At 54.1% G+C, this 13,500-nt stretch overlaps 1 protein-coding gene across 2 annotated transcripts; it reads left to right on the forward strand.

The window, feature by feature from the left end:
* The first annotated feature begins 6,355 nt into the window (after positions 1-6,355).
* On the forward strand, positions 6,356-10,804 carry LOC100279513 (uncharacterized). 2 transcript variants are annotated; one of them, XM_008660260.4, is made up of 7 exons: positions 6,356-7,781; positions 8,200-8,290; positions 8,389-8,494; positions 8,601-8,883; positions 8,966-9,114; positions 9,208-9,361; positions 9,458-10,804. In XM_008660260.4, the coding sequence occupies exons 1-7, from the start codon at positions 7,311-7,313 to the stop codon at positions 10,412-10,414; spliced, it is 2,211 nt and encodes a 736-aa protein (XP_008658482.2). In that variant the 5' UTR covers positions 6,356-7,310; the 3' UTR covers positions 10,415-10,804.
* Positions 10,805-13,500: the final 2,696 nt, after the last annotated feature.

The following is a 13,500-nucleotide window of genomic DNA, read 5'->3' on the forward strand; positions in this document are numbered from 1 at the left end:
CCATCAGCTCGCTCGCCCTGGTGGGGGTCTTGCGACCCAGCTTGCTCACCAGGTCGCGGCAAGTGGTGCCGGCGAGGAACGCGCCGATGACATCCGAGTCGGTGATGTTGGGCTACTCGGTGCGCTGCTTCGAGAATCGCCGGATGTAGTCCCGGAGCGACTCCCCCGGCTGTTGCCGACAGCTTCGAAGGTCCCAGGAATTCCCGGGGCGCACGTATGTGCCCTGGAAATTGCCAGCGAAGGCTTGGACCAAGTCGTCCCAGTTGGAGATCTGCCCCGGAGGCAGGTGCTCCAACCAGGCACGAGCAGTGTCGGAGAGGAACAGGGGGAGGTTACGGATGATGAGGTTGTCGTCGTCTGTCCCACCCAGTTGGCAGGCAAGGCGGTAGTCCGCGAGCCACAGTTCCGGTCTCGTTTCCCCCGAGTACTTCGTGATAGTAGTCGGGGGTCGGAACCGGGTCGGGAATGGCGCCCGTCGGATGGCCCGACTGAAGGCCTGCGGACCGGGTGGTTCGGGCGAGGGACTCCGATCCTCCCCGCTGTCGTAGCGCCCCCCACGCCTGGGGTGGTAGCCTCGGCGCACCCTTTCGTCGAGGTGGGCCCGACGGTCGCGTCGATGGTGCTCGTTGCCGAGGTGGCCCGGGGCCGCAGGCGCGGTGTTGCGCGTGCGCCCGGTGTAGACCGAGGCTTCCCGCATGAATCGGGAAGTCGCGGCGTGAGGTTCCGAGGGATATCCCTGCCTTCGGGAGGCAGTGCTCTCGGCCCGTCGGGCCGCAGCGCCTTCCAGGAGATTCTTGAGCTCTCCCTGGATTCGCCGACCCTCGGTGGTTGATGGCTCCGGCATCGCGCGGAGGAGCATCGCTGCGGCTGCCAGGTTCTGACCAACCCCGCTGGATGCGGGCGGCGGCCTGACCCTGACATCGTTGGCGACGCGGTGCTGGAGACCTTGGGGTAGGTGACGTATTTCTCCGGGCAGGGGTTGGCCCGCCCATACCTGCCCGACGTCCCGACGGATCGGCTCAAGCGCTCCTGTTCCCTCGTTGAGCCCGGTCTGCGCCTCGCGGACTTGCTCGAGTTGTGGGTCGTAACCCCCCGCTGGAGCGGGGACCACAGCTAGCTCCCGTGGGATGTCGGCGCGAGGCACCGGCCTAGGAAGATCACCATCCTCCGGCATGCCGAGATGGTTGCCTTTGGAGGGATCCCCTAGCTCGATGTGGAAACATTCGCGGCTTGGGCCGCAGCTCTCGTCGCCAAGGCTGCGGCTTCCGTCGGAACAGTCGGATAGGCAGTAGTCACATGCGGTCATGAAGTCCCGCATGGCACTGGGGTTGCCAAGTCCGGAGAAATCCCAACAGACGCTGGGATCGTCATCTTCCTCGGACCCAGAGGGCCCGTAGGTCGAGACGTTCGCCAGCCGGTCCCAAGGCGACCGCATACGAAACCCCAGTGGGGTTGCACTCGCCTCAATGAGAGCGCCCGCCAAAGCGAGGTCGTTTGGCGGGTTGAGGCCGAGTCGAAATGACGTAAGATGGGAGTTAGTCGGTACCTTTTGGTCGACGAGGAGCGTCGTAGTCACATCGGGGACTGGTTGCACCGTCGTCTCAGGTACGAGGGCGACGTCCTGCAGGCTTTCCGCAAGCGCGCCGGCGTCGTCTTCTTGCTCGGGGTCAGCGTGTCGCGGGGGGACGGCGCTTGCCTTCGTCTTGAACGCGAGGTCGACGTCCGGCGTGCCTTCCGTCGGGGCGTCGGGGGCGTCGATTCGCTCGACGACCAACGAAGCGCGGCCTCCCGCTTGGCCTTGATGGCCCCGCCTCCTCCTCCGTTGGCGGGGGAGAGAACGGAGCGAGCTCGAATGTTGCTCTTCCACCACGCGGGGAAGATGTCGTCGATTCCGCCGCCGGCGGGCGGGTTGTCGGCCGCCATTGTCGTCGTCGCGCGGCGGTGGAAGAAGTATCATGTCGTAGCTGCCGTCGAAGGACATGAACTCAAGAGTCCCGAAACGAAGCACCGCCCCGGGCCGGAGAGGTTGCTGGAGACTGCCCATCTGGAGCTTGACGGGGAGCTGTTCGTCAGCACGCAGCAGGCCCCTACCTGGCGCGCCAACTGTCGGCGTTTTGAGACAGGGGGGTCCCAAAGCCGACGAATGAGTGTGCTGCGTGCCCCAGCCCAGATGGGTCGAGCGCGTGGGCGAGCGCGAAGGGGGGAGAGGCGAGGTGGCCGGAGTCGAGCGTGAGAGAGGTGGAAGTCCCGCGGCCTTCGTGTTCGTCCCGCGCCCAGGTCGGGTGCGCTTGCAGTAGGGGGGTTACAAGCGTCCACGCGGGTGAGGGAAGCGAGCGGCCCCAAGAGAGCGCCTGTCCCGTCCTCGGTCCCGCGCGGCCAACCTTCTCTAAGAAGGCCCTGGTCCTCCCTTTTATAGTCGTAAGGAGAGGATCCAGGTGTACAATGGGGGGTGTAGCAGAGTGCTACGTGTCTAGCGGAGAGAGAGCTAGCGCCCTAGGTACATGCCAATGTGGCAGCCAGAGAGGTCTTGGCACCTTGCTGGCGTGATGTCGTGGCTGTCGGAGGTGCGACGGAGCCTGGCGGAGGGACAGCTGTTGGAGCGGTCGAGTCCTTGCTGACGTCGCCCTGCTTCCGTAAGAGAGCTGGGGGCCGCCGTCGTCACAGAGCTTGTGGAGCGTCATCATTGCCCATCCGGCGGAGCTGGCCGGATGGGACGCCGGTCTTGTTCTCCGTGACCCGAGTCGATTCGGGGTAGGATGATGATGGCGCTTCCTGTTGACGTGGCGGGTCTGTGCCCTAGGCAGGGTGACGTGGGGGCTCCTCCGAAGCCGAGGTTGAGTCTGTCTTCTGTTGCCGAGGCCGAGTCCGAGCCCCTTGGTCGGGCGAGGCGGAAGTCGTTCGGCAGAGGCCAGGGCGGAGTCCGAGCCCTGGGGTCGGGCGAGGCGGAGTTCGTCGTCTTCCGGGGCCGAGCCCGAGTCCGAGCCTTGGGGTCGGGCGGAGCGGAGTTCGCCGTCTTCCGGGTCTTAGCCCGAGTCCGAGCCCTGGGTCGGGCGGAGCGGAGTTCGCCGTCTTCCGGGTCTTAGCCCGAGTCCGAGCCCTGGGGTCGGGCGGAGCGGAGTTCGCCGTCTTCCGGGTCTTAGCCCGAGTCCGAGCCCTGGGGTCGGGCGGAGCGGAGTTCGCCGTCTTCCGGGTCTTAGCCCGAGTCCGAGCCCTGGGTCGGGCGGAGCGGAGTTCGCCGTCTTCCGGGTCTTAGCCCGAGTCCGAGCCCTGGGGTCGGGCGGAGCGGAGTTCGCCGTCTTCCGGGTCTTAGCCTGAGTCCGAGCCCTGGGGTCGGGCGGAGCGGAGTTCGCCGTCTTCCGGGTCTTAGCCCGAGTCCGAGCCCTGGGGTCGGGCGGAGCGGAGTTCGCCGTGGCGCCTTTGGCAAGGCCTGACTGCCTGTCAGACTCACTCTGTCGAGTGGCACCGCAGTCGGAGTGGCGCAGGCGGCGCTGTCCTTTTGTCAGACTGGTCAGTGGAGCGGTGGAGTGACGGCGGTCACTTCGGCTCTGCCGGGGGGGCACGTGTCAGGATAAAGGTGTCAGGCCACCTTTGCGTTAAATGCTCCTGCAACTTGGTCAGTCGGTGTGGCGATTTAGTCAGGGTTGCTTCTGAGCGAAGCCAAGGCCTCGGGCGAGCCGGTGATGTGTCCGCCGTAAAAAGGGGGGCCTCGGGCGAGACGGAAGTCTCTCGAGGTCGGCTGCCCTTGGCCGAGGCTAGGCTCGGGTGAAGCGTGATCGAGTCACTCGTGTGGACTGATCCCTGACTTAATCGTACCCATCAGGCCTTTGCAGCTTTATGCTGATGGGGGTTACCAGCTGAGAATTAGGCGTCTTGAGGGTACCCCTAATTATGGTCCCCGACAGTACTAAATATGGTTATTTTTATCTTCTAATATGCGGTGTACTTATTTTTTTAGATGATTCCTCATTGGTGCGCCGCGCATCCTAAGTGCTGGGAGCAGATGGTGCAGAGGTGGTGCTCGACTGAGTGGGATGAGGCGCACAACGCTAGCCGGGAACGACGTTTGCTGATGCAAGGTCCCTCCCACCATCAAGGCAGCCGCAGCCTGGGCAAATACGCGGAAGCATGGGTACGCGCTCTTTTTTATTTAGGTATATAACTTTCGATTAGACATGATTTCTAACCATCTCGTTAGTTTTCTCGCAGTCAGCGGCACATGGTGGCGCGCCTTGCTCCACGTTCTCGGCATATGCCATGGCCCACAAGGGGAAGGCGACGTCCGACGTCACCTACAACCCGGATGACGGGCCCGAGGCGTACACCAACCCCGCCATCCACAACCGACTCAGTGAGTACACCGCCATGGCCAAGGAGGTCCATGGGCCAGATTACGATCCGAGGACCGAGGACATCGACGGAGATGTCCTCATGAGGGTCGGAGGAGGCAAGAGGCATGGGCGGTACTGGATTGCCGACGGGGCAATCGACTCGTCCTCCACTCCCACTCTCTCTCAGGTGCGAGCAAGGAGCACGAGCGCGAGCCCAGCCATACGACCTCGGCAGGACACCTCACAGCATCGTATCCAGCAACTCCAGGTTATTCCTTATCTATTCATCGTTCATTGATTTTTATATATCTTCTCTTTGCATTATCGTAACATTAGGGCGAAATATTACAGACTCAGCTAGATGATGAGAGGAGGCAACGTGAGGAGCTGGAGAAGAGGATGGCGGAGATGTTCGCGTACATGCAGAGCCTTGGCGCCGCACAGGGTCATGCTCCACCACCTCCGTTGTTCCCTGCAGCTGACCCTACAGAGTTCACTACTCCTGTGAGTATCAAAATTTTAGTACTGCATGATATATATTCATATGTTCTCACACATACAATCTCTTCTCTGTGCAGGGTCAATCGGCGGCGTCGAACAACCCTCATGCTTCGTCCAGCCCTTCGCCGAACCAGTCCAGATGCCCACCTCGTTGATGATCTGTTTTGTGATGATCCAGACTTACCTTTATGAGTGTTGGTGATGTTAGTTAGACTTTATCTTGTGAGATACTTGGTGATGTTAGTGATGATGCAGCCTTATATCTGTTTTGTGATGATCCTGACTTATATTTGTGAGACTTTAGTGAGACTTTGTGATATATATGGTGTTGATGATAAATGTGTTCATTCTGTGATGTGATTGATATATAATGTGATGTGAATGATATATATCTTTTGTATGTTTGGATGAAACAACAAAAGCAAATAAAAAGGGACATCCTGGTCACTTTGCCGAGTGTAACACTCGGCAAAGGGCCGCTTTGCCGAGTGCTATGACCATGGCACTCAGCAAAGAAGAAAACCTGGAAATCGGTAAAGCCATCTTTGCCGAGTGCTGACAATGGCACTCGGCAAAGAAGGAAACCTGGGAACCGGCAAAGACATCTTTGCCGAGTGCTGGTGCCAAGGCACTCGGCAAAGATACTGGCAAAGGAGCCCACTGGAGGGTTCTTTGCCGAGTGCCAGTCCACCAGACACTCGGCAAAGAAGCCTCCTTTGCCGAGTGCCTACTAAAGCTCTCGGCACAGGGACTGGCGGTGGGGCCCACTGGACCAGTCTTTGCCGAGGGCCTCACACTCGGCAAAATTGGCCTCTTTGCCGAGTGCCACAGAAGGCGCTCGGCAAAGGATCCGTCACCGTCACTTGACGCCGTGACGGTGACTTTTCTTTGCCGAGTGCCATTGGCACTCGGCAAAGTCTTTGCCGAGTGCCCGACAAAAAGTACTCGGCAAAGAGGCTGTTGCCGATGTACAGTTCGTCGAGCGTTCTTTGCCGAGTGTAAAATAGCCCAAAGGAGCTGATTCCGGTAGTGTTTGAAAGTATAAGGGCAACTCCAAGAGACTAGGTATATAATTTTGTAAAGATAAATTTAGCTAATATTAAAAGAAAATTGTATCCAATAGACTCTGTAAACGACTCTTCAAATTTAGTGACTCTATTTCTCCATCTTCGCTCTCCAATTTTAGATAGTCTGCTTAACTCTCTATTCAGTCCGTAGATTTACCGAGTCTGTTGGATTAGCCTACATTTTTTTCTCTAAAATCTATTTTAGAGAGTAGCTAAATCAGTAAATTTGGCTAGTCTTTTTAGCTAATCTCTTTGAGTGGCTCTAAAACGGCAATGTAACCCCTCGTATGCACACAACCACTGCAAAACCAAGTATAGCACCACCTTGATGGTCATATATGGTCATGGATGGATCGGTGGAGCCCACGTGAAGGCAAGGCGAGCGCGGCCTCATACGTTCGTGATGATGCCCTTATCTCTTTGGTTTAACAAGAACCGCACGTCCACCCGCGTCCCCATTCCTTTTTCCTGTTCCTCTCTCGGTCTCTCCCTCTCTCTTTTTGCATTCGGCGATTGCATGCGTATGGGTATACGAAGTACGTACGAGTAGAAAGTACACGAGCAACCTTTTGCCGTGGGGCCTGATGACGGAAGGGACGGGGCATCGGCGCATCGCGCCGGCGCACCGCGGAAGAGTGGCGCGGCCGGCCATGGCGGAGCAGCTGTGTGCACGACGCCAGCTGCTCAGCGGCGGAGCAGGCGCGCCCAAGGTAGGTCAAGTTCCTCACCACGTCCGGGCGCCCGGAGTTGGCTTTAGGCGTGACTCACGCCGCGTGAGGAACGGGTAGTTTCATGTACGAGATGCATGCAAGAGGAGCCGGCGCCCGTAGCTTATGGCTTGTTAAGACTACTTTGAACAGATCCTTTATCTTATTATTTTTCAAACTTATCTCTAAAAACAGTGTCTATTTACAGTCTCGTCTCGTGTCCCCTATTTTATAGATATTCAAGGTGTGCCTGTTTTTGTTCAGTACGACCTACGCATACTGCTCATCCAAATCTAACTTTTCCTCCTTTCACATTTTTACTCAACAAAAAAGGTACATTTAGGTCATCAAGAGGTCGATAGGAGTGCACTTATACTATAAAAATCAAGTATTTGCTGACCAAAGCCCCTAGCTGCCAATGTCTCCTTAAAACCTAGTAGTGCTACCGGTACAAACCCCTGGTCCATGGACCATGTCCACCGGGATTTCCGTAGCCGCCTCAGCTCGGCTGGGCTGGGCTGCTACCGTCTCGATTGGCAACGCGTCCCCCCACAAACGCACCCCGGCGTCTGCCCTATACATAACCCCCCTCTCCTCCCATCTCCGCGACCGCAGGCAGACTACTAGACTCGGCATCTCCGCCGCTCCTCTCTCCACCCGGCGCGCGCGCACACACAGCACAGACACCTACAGTCACCACACGCGCCATGGCTACGCACTCGGTCGCCGCCGCGCACGCCACCATCGCCGCGCGCGCGGGCGCCGCCGGGGCGCCGGCCCCGGCCGAGCGCCTGGGCTTCCGCCGCCTGGGCTCGCCCGCCGGCGGCCTGCGCTCCGCCCGCCGCGCGCCGCCCGCGGCCGCCTCCCGCCGCCATCGCGTCGTGCGTGCCGCCGCCGTCGAGACGCTCCAGGGCAAGGCCGCCACCGGCGAGCTGCTCGAGAAGTCGGTCAACACGATCCGGTTCCTGGCCATCGACGCCGTCGAGAAGGCCAACTCCGGCCACCCGGGCCTCCCCATGGGCTGCGCGCCCATGGGCCACGTCCTCTACGACGAGGTCATGCGCTACAACCCCAAGAACCCCTACTGGTTCAACCGCGACCGCTTCGTCCTCTCCGCCGGCCACGGCTGCATGCTCCAGTACGCCCTCCTCCACCTCGCCGGATACGACAGCGTTAAGGTAAGGCGGCTAGCTGATTCATCTGTTTGCATCTTGGTTTTTTTTTGTGTGCGTGTGATGTGTCCCGGGTTGGTTGGTTGGATCGGCGAAATCGGGGGTAGGTTCGTGTGAAAAGTTTGGATCTTGTTTGGTAAAATAGTGGAAAGGGCTGGATCTTGACTGCTATCTTTGGTGGCGGCCTAGGAAAGGTCGTGGCTGCCTAAGTCCAGTTGTCAGAAATGTATTATTATGATAAAGTGGAAGCTAGGTTTCCCCTAGGAAAAATTTGTTGGAGACTCAGACGTTACACCAAGGACCTACTCATGTTTAGTTGAGTAGAACTATTGAGCGTAATTCACCTCAGCAGAGCTGCCATGTGTTTGATAAGCATCTCTTATGTTATGTGACTGGATTTGTTCTAACTGTGGTTGGTATGTAGGAGGAGGACTTGAAGCAGTTCAGGCAATGGGGAAGCAGAACACCGGGCCACCCTGAGAACTTTGAGACTCCAGGAGTTGAAGTTACCACCGGTCTGTTTTCTTCTCTATTGGGCTGTGAATTAGCCGTGCCCCTTGCTGTGCTGTATAAAACTGAGAAAGTTTGGGTTTCCTATATGGTTGCTGTGCAGGGCCTCTTGGTCAGGGTATCGCCAATGCCGTTGGGTTGGCACTTGCTGAGAAGCACCTGGCTGCCCGCTTCAACAAGCCTGACAGTGAGATCGTCGACCACTACACGTAATACTTCTAATAACGCCAACGTGCAGCGTCTCGCTTTTATTACAGTCTTGCTTTTAGTCTGTGTGGCACAGTTTTGGTAACATGTTTCGTGGATCCTGTACAGGTACGTTATTTTGGGAGATGGCTGCCAAATGGAGGGTATTGCTAATGAAGCTTGCTCCTTGGCTGGACACTGGGGTCTTGGCAAGCTGATTGCTTTCTACGATGACAACCACATTTCCATCGACGGAGACACGGAGATTGCATTCACAGAGGACGTGAGCACCCGCTTCGAGGCTCTTGGGTGGCACACGATCTGGGTTAAGAATGGGAACACCGGATATGATGACATCCGCGCAGCCATTAAGGAGGCGAAGGCAGTTACTGACAAGCCCACCTTGATCAAGGTTGGTTTCTTTTGTATCTGCAACCTTTATGTTTTTTTCGCTGTGGATTTTATAATGTTGGTCTAATTTATACTCCTTTTAGGTGACTACCACGATCGGTTTTGGATCTCCCAACAAGGCCAACTCATACAGTGTTCATGGAAGTGCACTGGGTGCCAAAGAGGTTGAAGCAACCAGGCAGAACCTTGGATGGCCCTATGACACATTCTTTGTACCAGAGGACGTCAAGAGGTTGGTCTACCCTTTGTTCTAGTAATCTAGTTATCTCAATGGGTTTGTCAAATGCATAGCAATCATATAATTTCCTTGAATGGATCATTGCAGTCACTGGAGCCGCCACACACCCGAAGGTGCTGCACTTGAGGCTGATTGGAACGCTAAGTTTGCAGAGTACGAGAAGAAGTATGCAGATGATGCAGCAACCTTGAAAAGTATCATCACGGGGGAGTTACCCACTGGCTGGGTTGATGCTCTTCCTGTAAGAATACATATCTACTCACAATACTGCATTTGATACTGACACATGGAGGATTAAACTCTAATGGAAGATTCTTGTCTTTTTCCCCTTCTCTAGAAATACACTCCAGAGAGCCCAGGAGATGCCACCAGGAACCTCTCCCAGCAGTGCCTGAACGCCCTTGCTAATGTTGTGCCTGGTCTTATCGGAGGCAGTGCTGATCTTGCATCCTCCAACATGACTCTGCTGAAGATGTTTGGTGACTTCCAGAAGGATACAGCTGAAGAGCGCAATGTCCGCTTCGGAGTCAGAGAGCACGGAATGGGCGCCATTTGCAACGGCATTGCTCTGCACAGCCCAGGGTTTGTTCCGTACTGTGCTACATTCTTTGTCTTCACTGATTACATGAGAGGTGCCATGAGGATCTCGGCCCTGTCTGAAGCCGGAGTCATCTATGTCATGACCCACGACTCTATTGGTCTCGGAGAAGATGGCCCGACCCATCAGCCCATCGAGCACCTGGTGAGCTTCCGTGCGATGCCGAACATACTGATGCTCCGCCCTGCTGATGGCAACGAGACTGCCGGAGCATACAAAGTCGCGGTCCTCAACAGGAAGAGGCCGTCCATCCTCGCTCTCTCCAGGCAAAAGCTCCCTCACCTGCCTGGCACCTCGATCGAGGGCGTGGAGAAGGGCGGGTACACCATCTCTGACAACTCGACCGGCAACAAGCCTGACATCATTGTGATGGGCACCGGCTCCGAGCTGGAGATCGCGGCCAAGGCCGCCGACGAGCTGAGGAAGGAGGGGAAGACGGTCCGCGTCGTCTCGTTCGTCTCCTGGGAACTCTTTGATGAGCAGTCGGATGAGTACAAGGAGAGCGTCCTCCCTGCCGCCGTCACAGCGAGGATCAGCATCGAGGCCGGGTCCACTCTCGGCTGGCAGAAGTACGTCGGAGCCCAGGGCAAGGCCATTGGCATCGACAAGTTCGGCGCGAGTGCTCCTGCCGGGACGATCTACAAGGAGTACGGCATCACCGTGGAGAGCATCATTGCAGCTGCCAAGAGCTTTTAAGAGCTAACAACGGTCTGGAGTTTTTTTTATTGTCGTCGTTGATGCCAAAGGAACACTGTACCTAGAGGACAGTCCTATGCCTCGGAGCTTGGAATAATGATGATGGAGGGAGCGGAAGGATGCCTGCCATTTGTTGGAGCGTGCGTGGTAGTATTTCTAGGCCTGTAATAAACAATGCCTTTTTCCATTTACGTTGTTGGTTTTATCCGGTGACCCTCACACGATTCATCAAGGTGGTGAGCCTGGCTATTAAATCGGGTGCTGTTTTTTTTTTGGGTAAACATTGGCAATGGCCTTACTGTCTTGCAGCAGTGCTTTTTCGTTTGCTGGATTGTGGGTTTAAGATGCTGCATTTTGGCTCTTTTGTTGATACATTTTCCCATTGGCTTTTGTTTGTGATACATACATAGCATTTATATATTAAGCTCAATAATGTGACGTTTTATTTCGGTTTCTCTTGAAATCAAACGGAACTTGGCAAGAACCATTGCGACCTTTGTGCCCAACTTTACCGCATCTGCTGCTGTTGCGACGTCCAAACACCATCTGAATCTGACTAGTTGTTTGGCTGATTCGTAGTTTTTTTTTTTGGGTTTGATTGTGACCCGATCGCAGTGCTACCAGATTACCTTAGTTTTTGTTTGTTAGCAGTAGGATGCAGACGATTGCTCCGGGAACAGGCCGGAGCCTTCAGCCATCCGGCGGGAACATGCGACGGCCAACCAAACAGAGAGTTGCCTACTAGCCTCGTGGTATCCCCCCGTTCCATTGGCGTTATCGTTACGGTGCTGGAACCAGACGTCACCTGAACTGAATGTAATGCCGCTGTCGTCGAGGAACAAGTGAAGAAAACACCAATGCTGTTGCTTCAGCATGGCTTTCTCTGCTGGCTGGTTGCCACCAAGACTCGTTCAGCTGAAGCTCTTGTCTGAATGTTGCTTGGCTGTGGCTTGGGTTGACATCAGGAGTTCAGGACACGCGAAGCTCAGGCTCAGCTGTCACTTCTGGTGGCAGTTTTGTGTGGCCAGGACGCTCTCGCTGGCTGAGTGGAGGCGAGTGTGCACGGCCCCTGCCCTACCCAGTATGGCTAAGATGAGCTCTTCCCACTCCACTCCACTGCACTGTTTGTGTGTCCTGCTTTTTGTTTTTGGCTCTGGAGTTGGAGGTGATGCTGAAAACGAAGTTTGTGAATGAAAACAAAGATGGGGCTATCCATATTGTCATCTTCTTTAAGGTGTTTGGAGCCTCACGAATCGTGACGACAGGATGTGAGTGAGACCTCACTCTGTTCGCTATCGTCCTTGCCTTGTCCTTCCTTTTCGATCTCTTTGGCTGCCCTGCCCACTGCGTTTGGCTGACCATCAACAGCAGCATGACGCCAATGCTGTGTATGGCTGCCACAAAGAATGAGGGTGATTCCTGACGCCTCCTAAACCTACGCAATGTCTCGTCTAAAACTCAACATGAACACGTCTCTCACATATGTATCCGTGATCTCGATCTGTTCAAATAACCGGCACAGATCGTCTAAACCTCACTGATTCTCGATCAATTGGGAATTCTGTATGCAAGTGGGAGCTGATGCTTGTGGTGGCCAGCATTGTGGATGTGTTGCCCTTCAGTTGAAGCGTCCCGCTGCCTTATATCGGCATCTCCTCACCTAGGTTCTGTTTGGTTCAGCTTTTTTCTGACCAGCTTTTCTGAAAATCCGGCTGTGGGGAGAATCTGGCTGTGGGGAGAATCTGAGTATTATTACGATTACGTGTGGAGGAAGATAAAGTATTTCATAGGGCTCAGGATTTAGAAAGTGACAGATTCCTACTATTACAACGACTCAACCGATTATATGTTTATGTTGATTTTGGATGGTTTTTGCCCCCAACGAATTTTATAGAAGCTGGCTGAAAAGTGAGTGTTTGGCAGTCTGCAGCAGCTTTTGGTGGCCAGAAGCTGCTAGAAGCCGAAACAAACAGGGCCTAAATGAGCGTTCAGCTCCTGTAAAGAGAAGGAAAGCGGGAAATGAAACTCGCAATAAATCTCTTGGCTCACGGGTGTTTTGTTTGATAAATCACTCAATCCAAAGTAAAATGGTGTATCATAGGATTATACCTTAAATTTGGTAGTGTGACTTTATTTCTCGTATTAGTACTAACTAACTAACTATGAGGAGCCCATTATACAAACCAAATAAAAAAAGTGAGAAGCGAGAAGATAATGGACTAGCTAATTTCTTAAACCAAACATACTATAAAAATTCGTAAGAGTGGATTAATATGGGGATAGAGTACTCTAGGTTGGATTCGTATTTGATGTGTTTTGATCCATCATTTGCTCCAAAATACAGTTCTGGTCATATGGTGGCAGGTAGGTGCAGAGTCATACTGAAACTAAAAGCACTTTCGTACTGAAATGCTCCTATTAATTCCATACTGAAACTGAAAGTACTGAAGCTGAATGTTGAGGGTGGCTGTTGCGATGCGTCAGCAGATGGGTACCAAGCTGCCGATCTTTTTCCTAAGGCGGGTTAACCAAGTTTGATTTCACTCCATAGCGAATTTATTTGTTCACTGCATAGATAAGGCATAAGCTAGTGCTTGACATTTCTCAACTAGCTTTGTGTAAATTATACTTTAAATTTTTTGTTTGACATTTCTTGCCAGTAGCTCACTTCATTCAATATATACTAAAAACCAAACTACTAGAATTGTTTAGGGGAAGCGCCACCTTTTATTCTAATCAATTTGGTTTTAGTGATAATTATGAATTTGCAGAACATTTTTTATAGACTATTCATCTTTTCTAGCCATCTAGGTCCTATCAGTAGATTATATGTTGAGCCATTCTCAATTATTTTGAGCTGCACAGTAGAGAGGCCACTAGAGATACCTTGAGATATTGCTCAAGATGCTAATGACATAACCCTGGCGCACAATGTGGATTTTGCTAGAACTATTGCTGAGTATGGACCTATTTTTTTGTTAAAACATCATCTTATTTAAATAGTAAGCTGCTGTACAACAGACTTCAAATAATCATTAAACAGCTGTACACATGAATTAGTACGACTTTATCAAAACCAAATCCAT

The sequence above is a fragment of the Zea mays genome, chromosome 9, assembly GCF_902167145.1.
Source record: "Zea mays cultivar B73 chromosome 9, Zm-B73-REFERENCE-NAM-5.0, whole genome shotgun sequence".
Lineage (NCBI taxonomy): Eukaryota > Viridiplantae > Streptophyta > Magnoliopsida > Poales > Poaceae > Zea > Zea mays.

Excerpts from the sequence above, each read along its gene's own strand:
- LOC100279513 (XM_008660260.4), top strand. The coding sequence starts at position 7,311 with ATGGCTACGCACTCGGTCGCCGCCGCGCACGCCACCATCGCCGCGCGC. Across the intron at positions 7,782-8,199 it reads CCGGATACGACAGCGTTAAG|GAGGAGGACTTGAAGCAGTT; the intron begins GTAAGGCGGCTA and ends GTTGGTATGTAG. Across the intron at positions 9,362-9,457 it reads GCTGGGTTGATGCTCTTCCT|AAATACACTCCAGAGAGCCC; the intron begins GTAAGAATACAT and ends CCCCTTCTCTAG.